This window comes from Plectropomus leopardus, chromosome 1 (genome assembly GCF_008729295.1).
Source record: "Plectropomus leopardus isolate mb chromosome 1, YSFRI_Pleo_2.0, whole genome shotgun sequence".
NCBI classification, from domain to species: Eukaryota; Metazoa; Chordata; class Actinopteri; order Perciformes; family Serranidae; genus Plectropomus; species Plectropomus leopardus.
The window spans coordinates 36,582,592-36,594,913 of record NC_056463.1 but is presented as its reverse complement, the minus strand read 5'-3'; the positions used below and the strand labels follow the sequence as shown (position 1 = coordinate 36,594,913).

Here is a 12,322-nt window from a genome sequence, read left to right as displayed (position 1 = left end):
TGTGTGTGAGGAAGAGCAACACATGTGTATGAACATGTGTGTCCTTTAAAATGTAATAGTGCATTTCAAAATCTGCTACACAAAGCACATTCTTAAAGTATGGCTTGTCCATTTACACAAACATTTGACGGGGTGCCTCCAGGTCAGGAGAGCTTTTTAAAATACATCACCTCTCTCTCTCTCTCTCTCTCTCTCTCTCTCTCTCTCTCTCTCTCTCTCTCTGTCTGGACAATGCCTGGGGCATCTGAAGGTTGACCTGTGTCTTCCCTCGCTCCCTCGGTCTTCCCCTCTGTCCACCGCTTGAACAGCAGGGTAGGGTCACCGTCCTTTTCTATTTCATCCGAAGATATTAGCTGTTTGAAAATGATAAATGTGACATTGGGAGAGAATCTGTTTAGGCTTTAATAATCAGAGAGAATGGTCATTGCCAACCCCCCACCCACACAAGCCTTCCACTAAACTTGTTCAGGGCTTGATGACCTTCCAGCAGGTAAAAACAAATTAAACACACAATGCTGTCTTTGAGTCAGATCTGCAATCGGAGGTTGTCTCAAGGACGAACTGGCTTCAGGCTGCTGTACACACACACACACACACACACACACACACACACACACACACACACACACACACACTCTGACAGAGCCTCCATACCACACAATGATGCACCCCCAAAGATTCTTTTCTACAGCTGTATGTCTATTCATTTTCTTCTGCAAATTTACCAACTCTTAACAACAAAAAGGACATCCTGAAAAATAGCAATACCAAACAGCAATACCAGTAATGAATTCTGACTAAGTAAAACAAAAATAATCAAATGACTCAGTAAACAAATTAAGCCTACTTAAAGTGGATGAACAATTGTTAAGAATTATAAAGAAATTACAATGAACTTAAGTAACAAAAGACAGGAAATGAACAAGCTTTCAAACCTTAACTGCAAATTTTTAATTTGTCACGCCATTCCAAAAGCAAACACCAGCAGTTCTGATCTGACCTGTCCATAGTTGAGGTTTGGTCACGTTTAGTCAGTTAGAACTACTTGGTTCAGGGTAGTAATTTACTGTAGTCATGGTTAAAAGAAACCAATGTTGACCATAGGTAGGACATGTGACTGGAACCACTTGTCTCTGTTGTCAAACACTTTATACAACCAAAGATCAGTCATGATCACCACCCTAAGTGGTCCATTCACCAATAAGCACTGGAGATCCAAAGGAACTAGACCTCAAAGAAATGCGCTGGCACCATCCACTAAGAGTCAAAGAGCCAAAAGGTGGCCCATGGCACGACTTGGCAAATTAAGAAAGTTCAACTTTATGGAAATGTACCTTGACAACAAGCTGATTACAAACAATCACAGTAGTCTAGAATGTTTTGTAAAACTTAGATGTGTTTTTCTCCCTTCCGAGAAATAAAGAATTTTAAAAAACTTAGAAGAAAGCTGATGGTTCCATTTAGTGCCTTCTAGTGCAAACACTTTGTCATTCCAGGCAGAAAGTAGACACCTGTAAGATCACATAAATAACTTGGCCACCGGCCAAGACAACATGAAAATTTCATAGAGTGGTGCAGAAATGACTTTTTTTTTTTTTTTGGCCATCCCAAACATTAAAAATACCTTGGTTACTTCAACAAAAGTGCAATGGGATTTTTCCATTGGATTTTATATTATTACAGAAAATAAAGTCTGTGGTGAATAAAACTATATGATAGCAACACACTGTAAATGAAACCATGTTTTGTTGAAGCATAAATGCAATCACCGGATCTAAAAAGCTACGGACGAACTACATCATGGTCACATAACCATCACACCAAGTATTCAAAGCCGTGTTTAGCAGCATGAAGTTCTGTACTTACATTATTATCAACCACTTTTTAAGACACGTCGTAGAATAAAATGTGAAAGTCTAATTTCACATTTTGATTTATTTCAGGCATCTTACCAAAAACCCCTTCAAAAAACACAATAACATAAAGACAACGTGCCCAAAGAACAGACATGGTAACTAATTTCCAAGTTTCAGAACTCATTTTTTCAGCAGTCTATTGTGGACTGATTTCTCAGGTAAGAATTATACAAAACTCAAAGTCAAAGAATTACATTGTTTTAAGGTTAGGATTAGAGGTTTGGATTAGATTAAAGTTTCATTGTGCATCAGCTGGGAAGTCTGTTAAATATGTCACACTAAACCATCATGGCTGTGACACCATAAATTGGCACATTTGAGTATTTGCTTGTGGATAAATACATTTATTTGTTTTGATCCCCATTAAACATATCCCATATCAACCCCTATTCCCAATTTTGTGTGATATATCCTAATGTAAGCCTAAAATTAGGTTGACAGATGGATGGAAATGCAGCTTGTGCTGTGGATGAAAATCATCGGAGGCATCTTGCAGATTTTACAGGCTGAGGCACACACCACTGCACTGTGGGTACAAATTTGGCCAGTATTTTTTTTTACAAAATGTCATGAGAAATGACAGTTCAAGGGTTTGTATCTCTGGTGCTTAGAAAAAAAAAAAAAACATATGATCAAAATGTTGGTTGTGCTTTGGATTACACACAATCATTTCCAGAACCTTATGTGTGACAGCCAAAAAAATGCAGGATTGCATGCGCACACACTCACTCTCTCTTTCTCTCTCTCTCTCTCTCTCTCTCTCTCTCTCAGAGAGGGTTGCAAAGAGTTGTTTGAAGATAAATAGCATTAAGAGCTGGAAATACACACATTCTGTTTACCTGTTTGCTGTATTCACCCACCGTTGCCAACAAGCCTTTTATTTGTTCTTTCATGTTCCCTGCTCTTATTTCATGCGGGAAACTACACCTCAGATCAAAAAGACGAAAGAACCAACAAGCAGCTTTGAGATATTTACACATGTTGCTGCGTGTGTGTGTTAAGTCACTGTCTTCCCACCTGTTTGACTGTGATGTCTTTTGCTGGTAAATACTCCACTGTGTTTAAAGAGCTAATCACTAACTTTGCCTGAAGGGGTTAGAGGTCATCAACCAGGAGTCAGCAGACGACCAAAGAAAGATCAAGGAGGATGTCCATTTCTGATACCAAAGACAATCCTTGAACGTAGACAGGGGTGACAGTTCCCCTGCATTCATCATGTAATCAGTATTGCACAAATATGCGAGGAAGTATTTTTTTTTTAATTAAAATGGTTTGATTATATTTCTGAAAATGTGGAGAAAACTTTAAAACATCATTTAGATCATCATGTAGCGACATAAATCTTACAATACTACACCAATTTTAGGAAAGCATGATGTTTATTTTTCACGTAAATGTAGAGTATTAACAGTGAATTTTTTTACACATGCACGCATAGAATGTAAAATGCCTGTATCGTCAGGCTTTACCTTAGGCCCCAGTTTTGTGTCGTGTATTATACGCCACAGTATGGGTGAAGGTGGGAAGGAGGAGGGGGATATTAAGCATCAAACCGAGGGCTGGTAAAATGATTCCTTATGAAAAGCTACAAAAGAAGAGGTGGGAGTGTGTTTCTGTTTTCCACCCCAACCACCCACCTTCCACCCGCCTCCACCCCAAGCAAAGACAAAGCGTGTAATAATTACAAGGCCAAGACACAATGCGGTGTCGGTTGTGGCACGGGGAGAGCTGAGCTGTAGCTATCACACTGGCAGATAAATTCAACGCACAATTATTCATCCGGGGACTATGGCATGTAGATTAATGAGTTTGATAACCCGGAGCTTTGCACTGAGCTCCAGCCTGCCGTCGTCATCATCCTCGCCTCGCTTTCTCTTTCTCTCTGTCTCCAGCTCACAGCTACTGATAGGAGAGCAACAGAATGGAGAGGTGGTCATCAGTAGGTGGATGTGTTCACAAGGACAGACAGATGAGGGAAGATGGGGGAAGTCCTTCAAGGCCAGGACATTTGGTTGGTACTCACTTCTGCAACAGGTTTGTTTAGGCATAGCACTTCAGTTATTGTTAAACTGACACACAGCAAGTGCAGCGAAATCCGTGTGTTTTATTCGTAAATTCAACTTGTGTTTTTTCCCCTTCCAAAACAGTCAGCAACAAGCATGACTTAAAATGCAACCCATCTTCTTTGTAGCTTCTGTGTTGTTCCCACTTTACGACCTCAAAGCACATGAACACAACCAAGTCAGAAAAATGACTTCCCAAAATGACTTCCCAACTCAGAAACAAGAGTGAGTGTTTAACAAGAGGTTGAAAGTTGTTTTCAGTATATACAGTATATACACATACACATATATATATACACATATATATACACATACATATACAAATACAAATATATATATATATATATATATATATATATATATATATATATATATATGATATTATTATGGGTTTTTTTTAACGTAATTTTTATATTTAATCTAGGTCACTCTACATAGACAGCAGTTAACATTAATATCATATTACACTTAACGTGATCAAAAATTGATATTTAATATGTGAATTAATTAAATTGAAATGAATTTCCCTTTACTAGTGTGAAGCCTTGTCTCCATGGCTGTCCAGTATATCCAGCCATGTCTCCGTGAAACAGGACAAACTGCAGTCTCTGTGAGCACACTGGCTGTTCACCAAAGCGGTCCCTTCATCCACCTTGTTGGCGAATGACCTCACGTTCCCCCTGATAATTGATGGAGGAGGGGGTTTAAATTCCCTGTGCCTTTCCATCCTTTCTCTGACCGACTCTCCGCCATGGTGTCACTATCTCCATATCTCCTCTGGTATGTGTGCTGACAGAACTCCAGCTCTGTGCCAGCAGCCCAGGAGCTGGCATGGATGTAAGCTACTATCGTCTCCAGGTAACTTGAACTCCACCAGTTATACCAGAACTAAAAAGTTGCAGTTGTGCACACAAGCTTATAGAAAGTGCTAGTGATTAAGGAGATTAGGAGTTTAAAGTAGAAAAGTCCTAAAATAAGGATAGTAACAAGAGAGGTGCTTCAACAGGCTGGTGGTCAGACTTACCTGTAACCATGTGACACATGAGAACCATTAATTTTCATTTGGAGAAAAGCTAATTTCATTCTTGTTTCAGTTACTACAGTATTCTATTTTTAGAACATGAAATTTCCCTTTATAGTTGCAGTTGTATCAGTTCTGATCACCGTTAAGACTACACAGCCAGTGATGTAAGAAGAGGAACACAAATAGGTGATGCAGATCCTTGTCGGTGTGGATTAATTGTGCGTCGATCTGTTGGTAATGCCTCAGAGCTCCAGCTCTTCCTCACTCTATACAGACAAGTGAAGGCGAGAGCTGTGCACTGGTGTCTTTATTTGTCTTTATTCACTGTTCTACTGTTAACAACAGCACTAAAAAAATCTGGATGCTGCAGTACATAACTCCATCAATGTTCGGCTCAGTAATCCACAGGGATAAGAGAGACGTCCATAACATATATTGGCAATAACTGTGTTTGTCTTATAATTTTCTTATTAATTAACTGCTTACCAAAAGCTGGTAATGTCTGTTGGATGACAGAATTATAATAACTGTTTGTGTATGTGTGTTGGTCTTTACTTGTGTGCTAAAATGAGAGCCTGCTCGTGTGCATTACTAACTGCTCCTTGCATGTTAGTTTAGTGTGCTGCCATTAGTTTGTGTTGGCTTGGATTTAAGAGTACATGTGTGTTTGCGGGTATGTATGGGTGTATGTGCACTACATGTTTATGTGCGTTGGGATTGTGGGGCATGCTGGTGTTGAAGGGTTTCTGTCCCAGGACGGCCATAATGGATGGAGACAGAGACTTCCCAGATGGTAGACAGAGGAGGGGACGACCTACACGGCAACCAACAACAAGAGAAAAACAAGATAGATACACACGGGAGGTGTGTGTGTGGGGGGGTGTTTGTGTGTGGAGGGGATAGCCAGTTTATGAAGCCACCAGTAGCTCTTTGTCCTTAAACAGAATTAAACAATCCATCGAAAGTATTCCACCATTAAAATCTACAGCCTCAAATAAGCTCGCCTAAGCTGTCTTAATGTGAAAACACATCTTTTCCTCTCTGTGTTAGCCTTCCATCCACATGAAGCCAAATACAATGGCTCCCCAGTGTGACCTTGAACCCTCAGAAGATCTTTATAAAATCCTCATTGCTTCTGATCTGACCTAAATCAGGTCTTATTCTCTACACTAGTGGTGCTTTACTTACAGCCCACAGGCCAGATCTCCTGATAGGGTACCCCCAACCATTTTCTAGTTCACGATTAAACTTAGTTGATTCACAATGAAAGTTGTTTTTGTAGTATTAGCATACATAAGGAGCCAGATCTCCCAATGTCCTAAAATCCTAGGGCTATCCTGAATTCCTAGAAATGTCTTAAAATCTTAAAAACATCCTTAAGTCCTAGAAATATCCTCAAGTCATAAAGTCCCAAGTCATGGAAATGTCTACAATTCTACAAACATCCTAATGTACCAGAAACATCCTAAAATCTGAGATGCCCTAAAATCCTAAAAATGTACCAAACTTCCAGGAAAGTCCTTACATCCTCAAAAGGTCCTTAAATCTTAGGAACATCCTAAAATCGTAGAAATATCCTAAAACCCTGGAAACGTCCTGAAATCCTACAAACATCTTTAAATCCAACAAACATCTTTAAATTCTAGAAACATCCTTAGATCTTAGAAATACTTACAGAGTTGCTGTGATTGGCCCCTGGCCTCACTTTGCAAAAGTGACCCCCAAGCAAAGAAAGTTTAGAATCCCTCCCCTACACACTTTGCATTTGGACAAACCCTTTATCACAAAAATATATTATTTAGTTTGTTTAGTACAAGAACACACACACACTGCTGAGGAAAACATGTATGAAGATAATCGTATTAAAAGGAGGGGTCCCGTTTAAAACTGCCCTGGTGTTAATGGACTAGAAGGATTCTTTCTTTCTGACAACTGCATTTATGCCGGAGAGACACAAGCAAACGCATATGAATCAGTATGCATGTATACACACTCAAACACACACCTCCTGTCAAACACACACACCATTTAAAGCGGTAAAGTGCAGTCTCATCGGAGTGGCAGGCAGACATCCTGAATAAAATGGAGTGGCATTAATATTAATACCAGTAAAGTGCCTTTATAATCAGACAGTGGCCTGTCAGCTGGCCAAGTGGGGCAGCTAGTATGGGGCAGCTAGCATGTCACACGTGTGTGTGTGTACACACACACGCACACAGTGAAGTGTTGCTGACTGAGAGACGCATGCATATAATACTGTACAACATGCAAATAACAACACACACAACATACTTTCTTACCCTGTATTTTACACACACTGTATGCATTGCCACATGCAAACAAGTTAATTTTCATGTACATAGTAACACACACGCACACACACGTACACAAACAATGGCATACCAGCTGCAGTTAGCAAGAGCTAACACAGAGGCAGCAACTAACACGCAACATTGAGCTCCCTCAGCGAGAATTTTTTTTGTTCTAAAAATGTTCTGAGAATGTTTAAATGCAACCACTGAATGTTTTACTAACATTTTCAGTGGCAAGTTTTCATTATGTTCCCAGGACATTCTTCTTAAACTTCGGGCAACATTCTCTATAAACATCAAAACATGTTTGTTTGTTTTTTTGTTGTTAATATATAATATTACATAACATTTTCATTTTACAAAAAGATCTGTAATCTCAGTCCTAAGTAACATTTTCTGAATGTATGCTTTGAGAACGTTCTCCCTTTGTTCTCATGTAACATTGTGTGAACATTTTATAAAAGAACATTCTTTGATCTGTCACGTCTTAGCATTTACAAAATATCCTCAGAATGTTGCAGTTGCAGTATGTTGCAGACATAGCAGAAGTGTTACGTCTAAGTCAACATTTAACCTTATAGAAACATTATCTGAAATGATAAACATCCTTAAAAAATTCTTTGAACATTAGATTAAAATGATTTCTTCAAAACTTTATTGCAACTTGTAGGTAAAGTTAGCCAATGTTGTGGGAATATTTCCTGCTAGCTGGACTGTTTCTCATCAGGTTTTTCGAGACTATTTTCCAATGTGGTCATTAAAACCTTGATAATGGAATTGTATTCCAAATATGCTGCATTCTAAAACAAAATTAATACAACTGGCAGAGGCCATATGTTTGGGTCGTAAAAAGCCCTAACATGAAATGTAAAGTAAGCTGACCCTGTGGCCACAGTAGGCCCTCTGAGACAAGTAAGGTGTGCAAAACAGATCCATGGACACAGCAACCACACATGCATTCCTACTTTTCTTGAAATCTGCGAGCTGATATGCCTGATTCATCGAATATTCAGTGTGCACACACCTCCCACAGCGGGGAACAGGCCTGGCTCTGAGGTTGTAAATAAAATACTGGCTGATGTTTCCAAAGAAGCTCCAAAGGGAGACGGGGAGCTCCAGAGCTGGCCGTGTCCATAAAACAGTGAAATACTGTGAGAGGTGATGGCAGGAGCTACGAGACAAGACGCTCTGAGCATTTCCAGATGGACCTGACCACCACCAGGCTGGAACACCCACCAAACTGTGGGGAGCAGGAGACCGAGAGGCTCCTCAGGTATTCACTCCCTCTGGAAGACATTCTGTTGGTCTGATCTGTGTTATGAGAACAATTGCCACTGTAACATTTTGTGGCCAAAAGATGAAACCTTAGAAATGGATCAGAAGCAAAAAAAAAAAAAAAAAAAAGCCATTGTGAACAGGAAACAGACCAGAACTAAAAGGAAACAGTGTATCTTTTTTTTCTTTTGAATGAAACAAATAAACTGAACTTAAGATGTAAAAGTGCCCTAATAAGACTAAAGTTTCCATTACAGATTCACTTGTCATAATAGTGCTTTAAATAGGGTATTTACATAAAATCTATGATGGCGCCGCTTATTCTGCTGTGATCTCTATGAAATAACAATATAGTAACTTTCTTGAGTGTTGCAGATGTCGATATGTTTATCGTTGACATCATGCGAAACTGTAAGTTTACACGATACTATTTCAAAAGGCCCAACTTTGGTGACTACAAAGTTCTGGAAATGCAATGATGAGCCACTAAAAAAAACAACTGTTTTTTTGTTTGTTGGTCAAGCTCAAGCTGTCTTGATGCTGGGTTTTACTTAAAGTATGTTATCTCATGGATTTTGTTTTGAAGGTTTTCTGTTTATAATAATAATAATAATAGTAATCATAATTATAATAAAGGTTATTTATATACCACTTATCAAAACCAATGTTACAAAGTGCTTTACACTTAAAATCACAAAGGACACACACAGGATTTTTTAAAATTACAACACAAAAGAAAAATGTAAAATCAGTGGTTGAATTATACTAGAAACAGTGCTGTGCAAGATTTAAGTGCAATTTCAGAAGTAAGGTAAAATATTTTTTCTTTTTTATTATCTTATAAAAAGAAATTATAGGAATGCCTTTTGATAAAAATACGTTTTTAAAAGTGATTTTAAAGAAGATCTTGTATTCATCTATGTTTAGTCTGGCTGTTTAATTTTGTAGGTTATCATTTCATGTTGTATGTTGTGTTTTACTTCCTGCCTCTGTCTGTTTGCTGTCACATTTGTCCTCTATCAGTCTCATTAGTCCTTCCTGCTTTCAGTCTTCCCTACACACCCAATCAGCATTAGTCTCATTAGCTCCACCCTAGTGTTTCCTGCCACGCTCTTGCTGCCAGCCAATCACTGTTTCCCTCCTTTTGCCCGTATCCACCTTCTCCAGCTGTGTCTTGTTCCTCTGATTAGTTTGCTGTGTGAATTTCGCTGTCCTTTGTCAGTTTTTCTGTGTTCATGTTGTTGTTCCCTGCTCTGTTTCTTGCTCATTCTCTTATGTTCAGTTTTAGATTCCTTCCCTAAATTCATCTCTGTGTTCATCCTGTCATCCTGCTTTGTTTTAGTTTAGTTTTGCTTCTTTCTTTTGTACTTTTTTTTTTTTTTTGGTGCTTGCCTGTTTTAGAGGCTGTCACCTGGATTGACGTCAGAATTCTTGTGCTACATATAGAAGCCTTTCACAAGCTGTTAGACCCTCTGAAATTGCAGCAAATTGGTTTGATTTCTTTCTGAAACGTGGGGAAAAAAGCCATGAGCAACTTGGAAAGATACGTCCCACAAATTGCAAGAAATGACTAAAATGTGAAAGGAAAATAACTTTAAAAAAGGGATAATTCAGCACTTTTTAAAAGTTTTTTTTTCATATTTTCACATTTTTTCCTCATTTTTGTTATCTTGCTTTTTGCCTACTGCCCATGTATTTGAAAGACATGAAACAATTTGCTCAGGTTTCAGAGAGTTAAAGCTCACATTTTGTGTTTAAGCCTCCTATCTGCCTGCTGTTCTGTGTGTTGAACTGAAACCTAACAGAAACATTGATCTGATAGTTATAAAACATACAAATGAAACATTCTCATCCCAAATCGTCACATGGTGCCACTTTCTCAGTGACCTTCCGCATCTTTTTATAAAGTTTTAGGCATCCTTCTGTGTCAGCTGTTTATGCTCCAGGATGCCACTACCATGATGTCAACAAAGACCTATGATGGGATGATAAAGCATGCTCCTTATGTTAACACATGAGCACATGGCAAATAGCACAGACTGTCACGATGGTTTGGTTCAGGCAAAAAAGGCACATACTGAGGTGTAGAAAAGAAACCCTCACTGTTTGACATAGGAAGCAAACACCACTTTCCCACATGAAAGTCTGCGGGACCCATCTACCTTCAGCCCCCACCCACCCGCTAAGGCCTTCACGCTTATTATTTTACATTGTCACCAGCAGCAAGTCAATCTGACGCCGCCCTACTGCATTTCATGTGCGGAAATCATATGGATGCACCTGGTGCCGTCTAGCCGTTCGCCAGCGTATGATAACACCACCGGTTCACGTTCTCAGCTGACGCTGCCCAGCTGCGCTCCAAGTGGACACAAAAGGTGGCCTTTGCACTGATAAGTTCGGAATGAGCATGATCTCTAACTACAGGGAATCCAGCACATAATAAGAGTAAAATAAGGTGTTTTTGACCGTTAAACCATTTAAACAAGTTATTTTAGAAACCTTAAATATGGATATGAACCTGAAATTGAGCATGAAAGGTCCACTTTGAATAAAAGGCCGAGACTAAAGGAAAAGAGGAGGGAGATGATGTAAATGTAGCGGTAGGCAAGAAAAGAAGAAATAAGAAAGAAATAGAGAGCATTTCTGACTGTGTTACTGATAGAATGTCAGCTCCAATATGGTGCCATGTGAGCGAGGCACTCTTGTCACTGTCTGTCTTTCTGTTACAAGCAGACAGATCCCACTTAAGAGACACGCACAGGTTCACTCTCACACACACACACACCTGCAGACTCACTCATCCACTCATGAATAAGTTCTTAAAGAGCAGGTGCACATCAGCTGTGATGTGTTCCTGCTAAATGTCTCCTCAGGAGGCTGTAAATATTCTATCAGCCTGCCTGTCATTGAAAAGGAAGAGTCATAATGAAGCATTAAGATCATTTTCTATTCATGTGACAACATTAGCCCCTTCTATAAGCAAACTCAAATATTTATCAGAATAAGAAATATATAAAAAACTCAATCAGCAGTGATGTAAAATGGACCAAAAAGATTAAAAAGGGAGGAAAAATAAAACACATGAAAAGAGGGCCTCTAATAATAGCACCCAGATTGGGTATGGTGGCAGCATTCTGGTTGGCTGGTTTTTATTGCTTGTTATTAGATCCTGGCAAAACAATTATTAATCTTATAATTTTTTCCTGCTTTTGCTGGTAACACAGAAGAATTAAAACAGTGCCCTTGGGCTGCACAGTCCTACTGTAGTGATTAAAAACAGGAAATTGTGATGCATAAACTATTAGACAAAGCCGTAATCAGATTCATTAATTTCCTTCATTTCTAAGGGCTCACAGGTTTCTTAAAGTGACACAGCCCTTAAAATAGAGATGCATGTGGAAATGTGCACCGATGACACCAAGCTTGTGCAGATAAGTATGCTCTGATTGTATGATTTCTATCAATACTGATTATGCAATATGGTGGTGCAAATCAGGGATTTATCTGCAGTGTCATCTCAGTTCAGTATAGCAATTAAGTGAGTATTACAGCTGTAATACAATTTCATTTGGATACAGTACTGGTTATTTAAAGTCTTAAAGTATCTTAATGAGCAACACTTAAGAAATTAAAGCTGTCATATGTAGATTTCTAGCACGGTGGTTGATGATGATTTGTTGAAAAGTGAGACAGCTCCAGTGAAAATTGGATTTCATTGCAAGGCTTTCAACA

At 38.9% G+C, this 12,322-nt stretch overlaps 1 protein-coding gene across 1 annotated transcript in view; it reads right to left on the bottom strand.

Annotated features, from left to right (window-relative positions):
• Window positions 1–3,691: 3,691 nt before the first annotated feature.
• LOC121944332 (zinc finger protein 507-like) overlaps window positions 3,692–12,322 on the bottom strand; it is a 38,738-nt gene continuing 30,107 nt past the window's right edge. The window contains exons 2-4 of the mRNA XM_042488085.1: window positions 4,719–4,867; window positions 4,513–4,659; window positions 3,692–3,818 (exon numbers count right to left, since the gene is read on the bottom strand). Of these exons, the coding sequence (XP_042344019.1) occupies window positions 3,692–3,818; window positions 4,513–4,659; window positions 4,719–4,867 (423 nt within the window). The remainder of the gene's footprint in view (window positions 3,819–4,512; window positions 4,660–4,718; window positions 4,868–12,322) is intronic.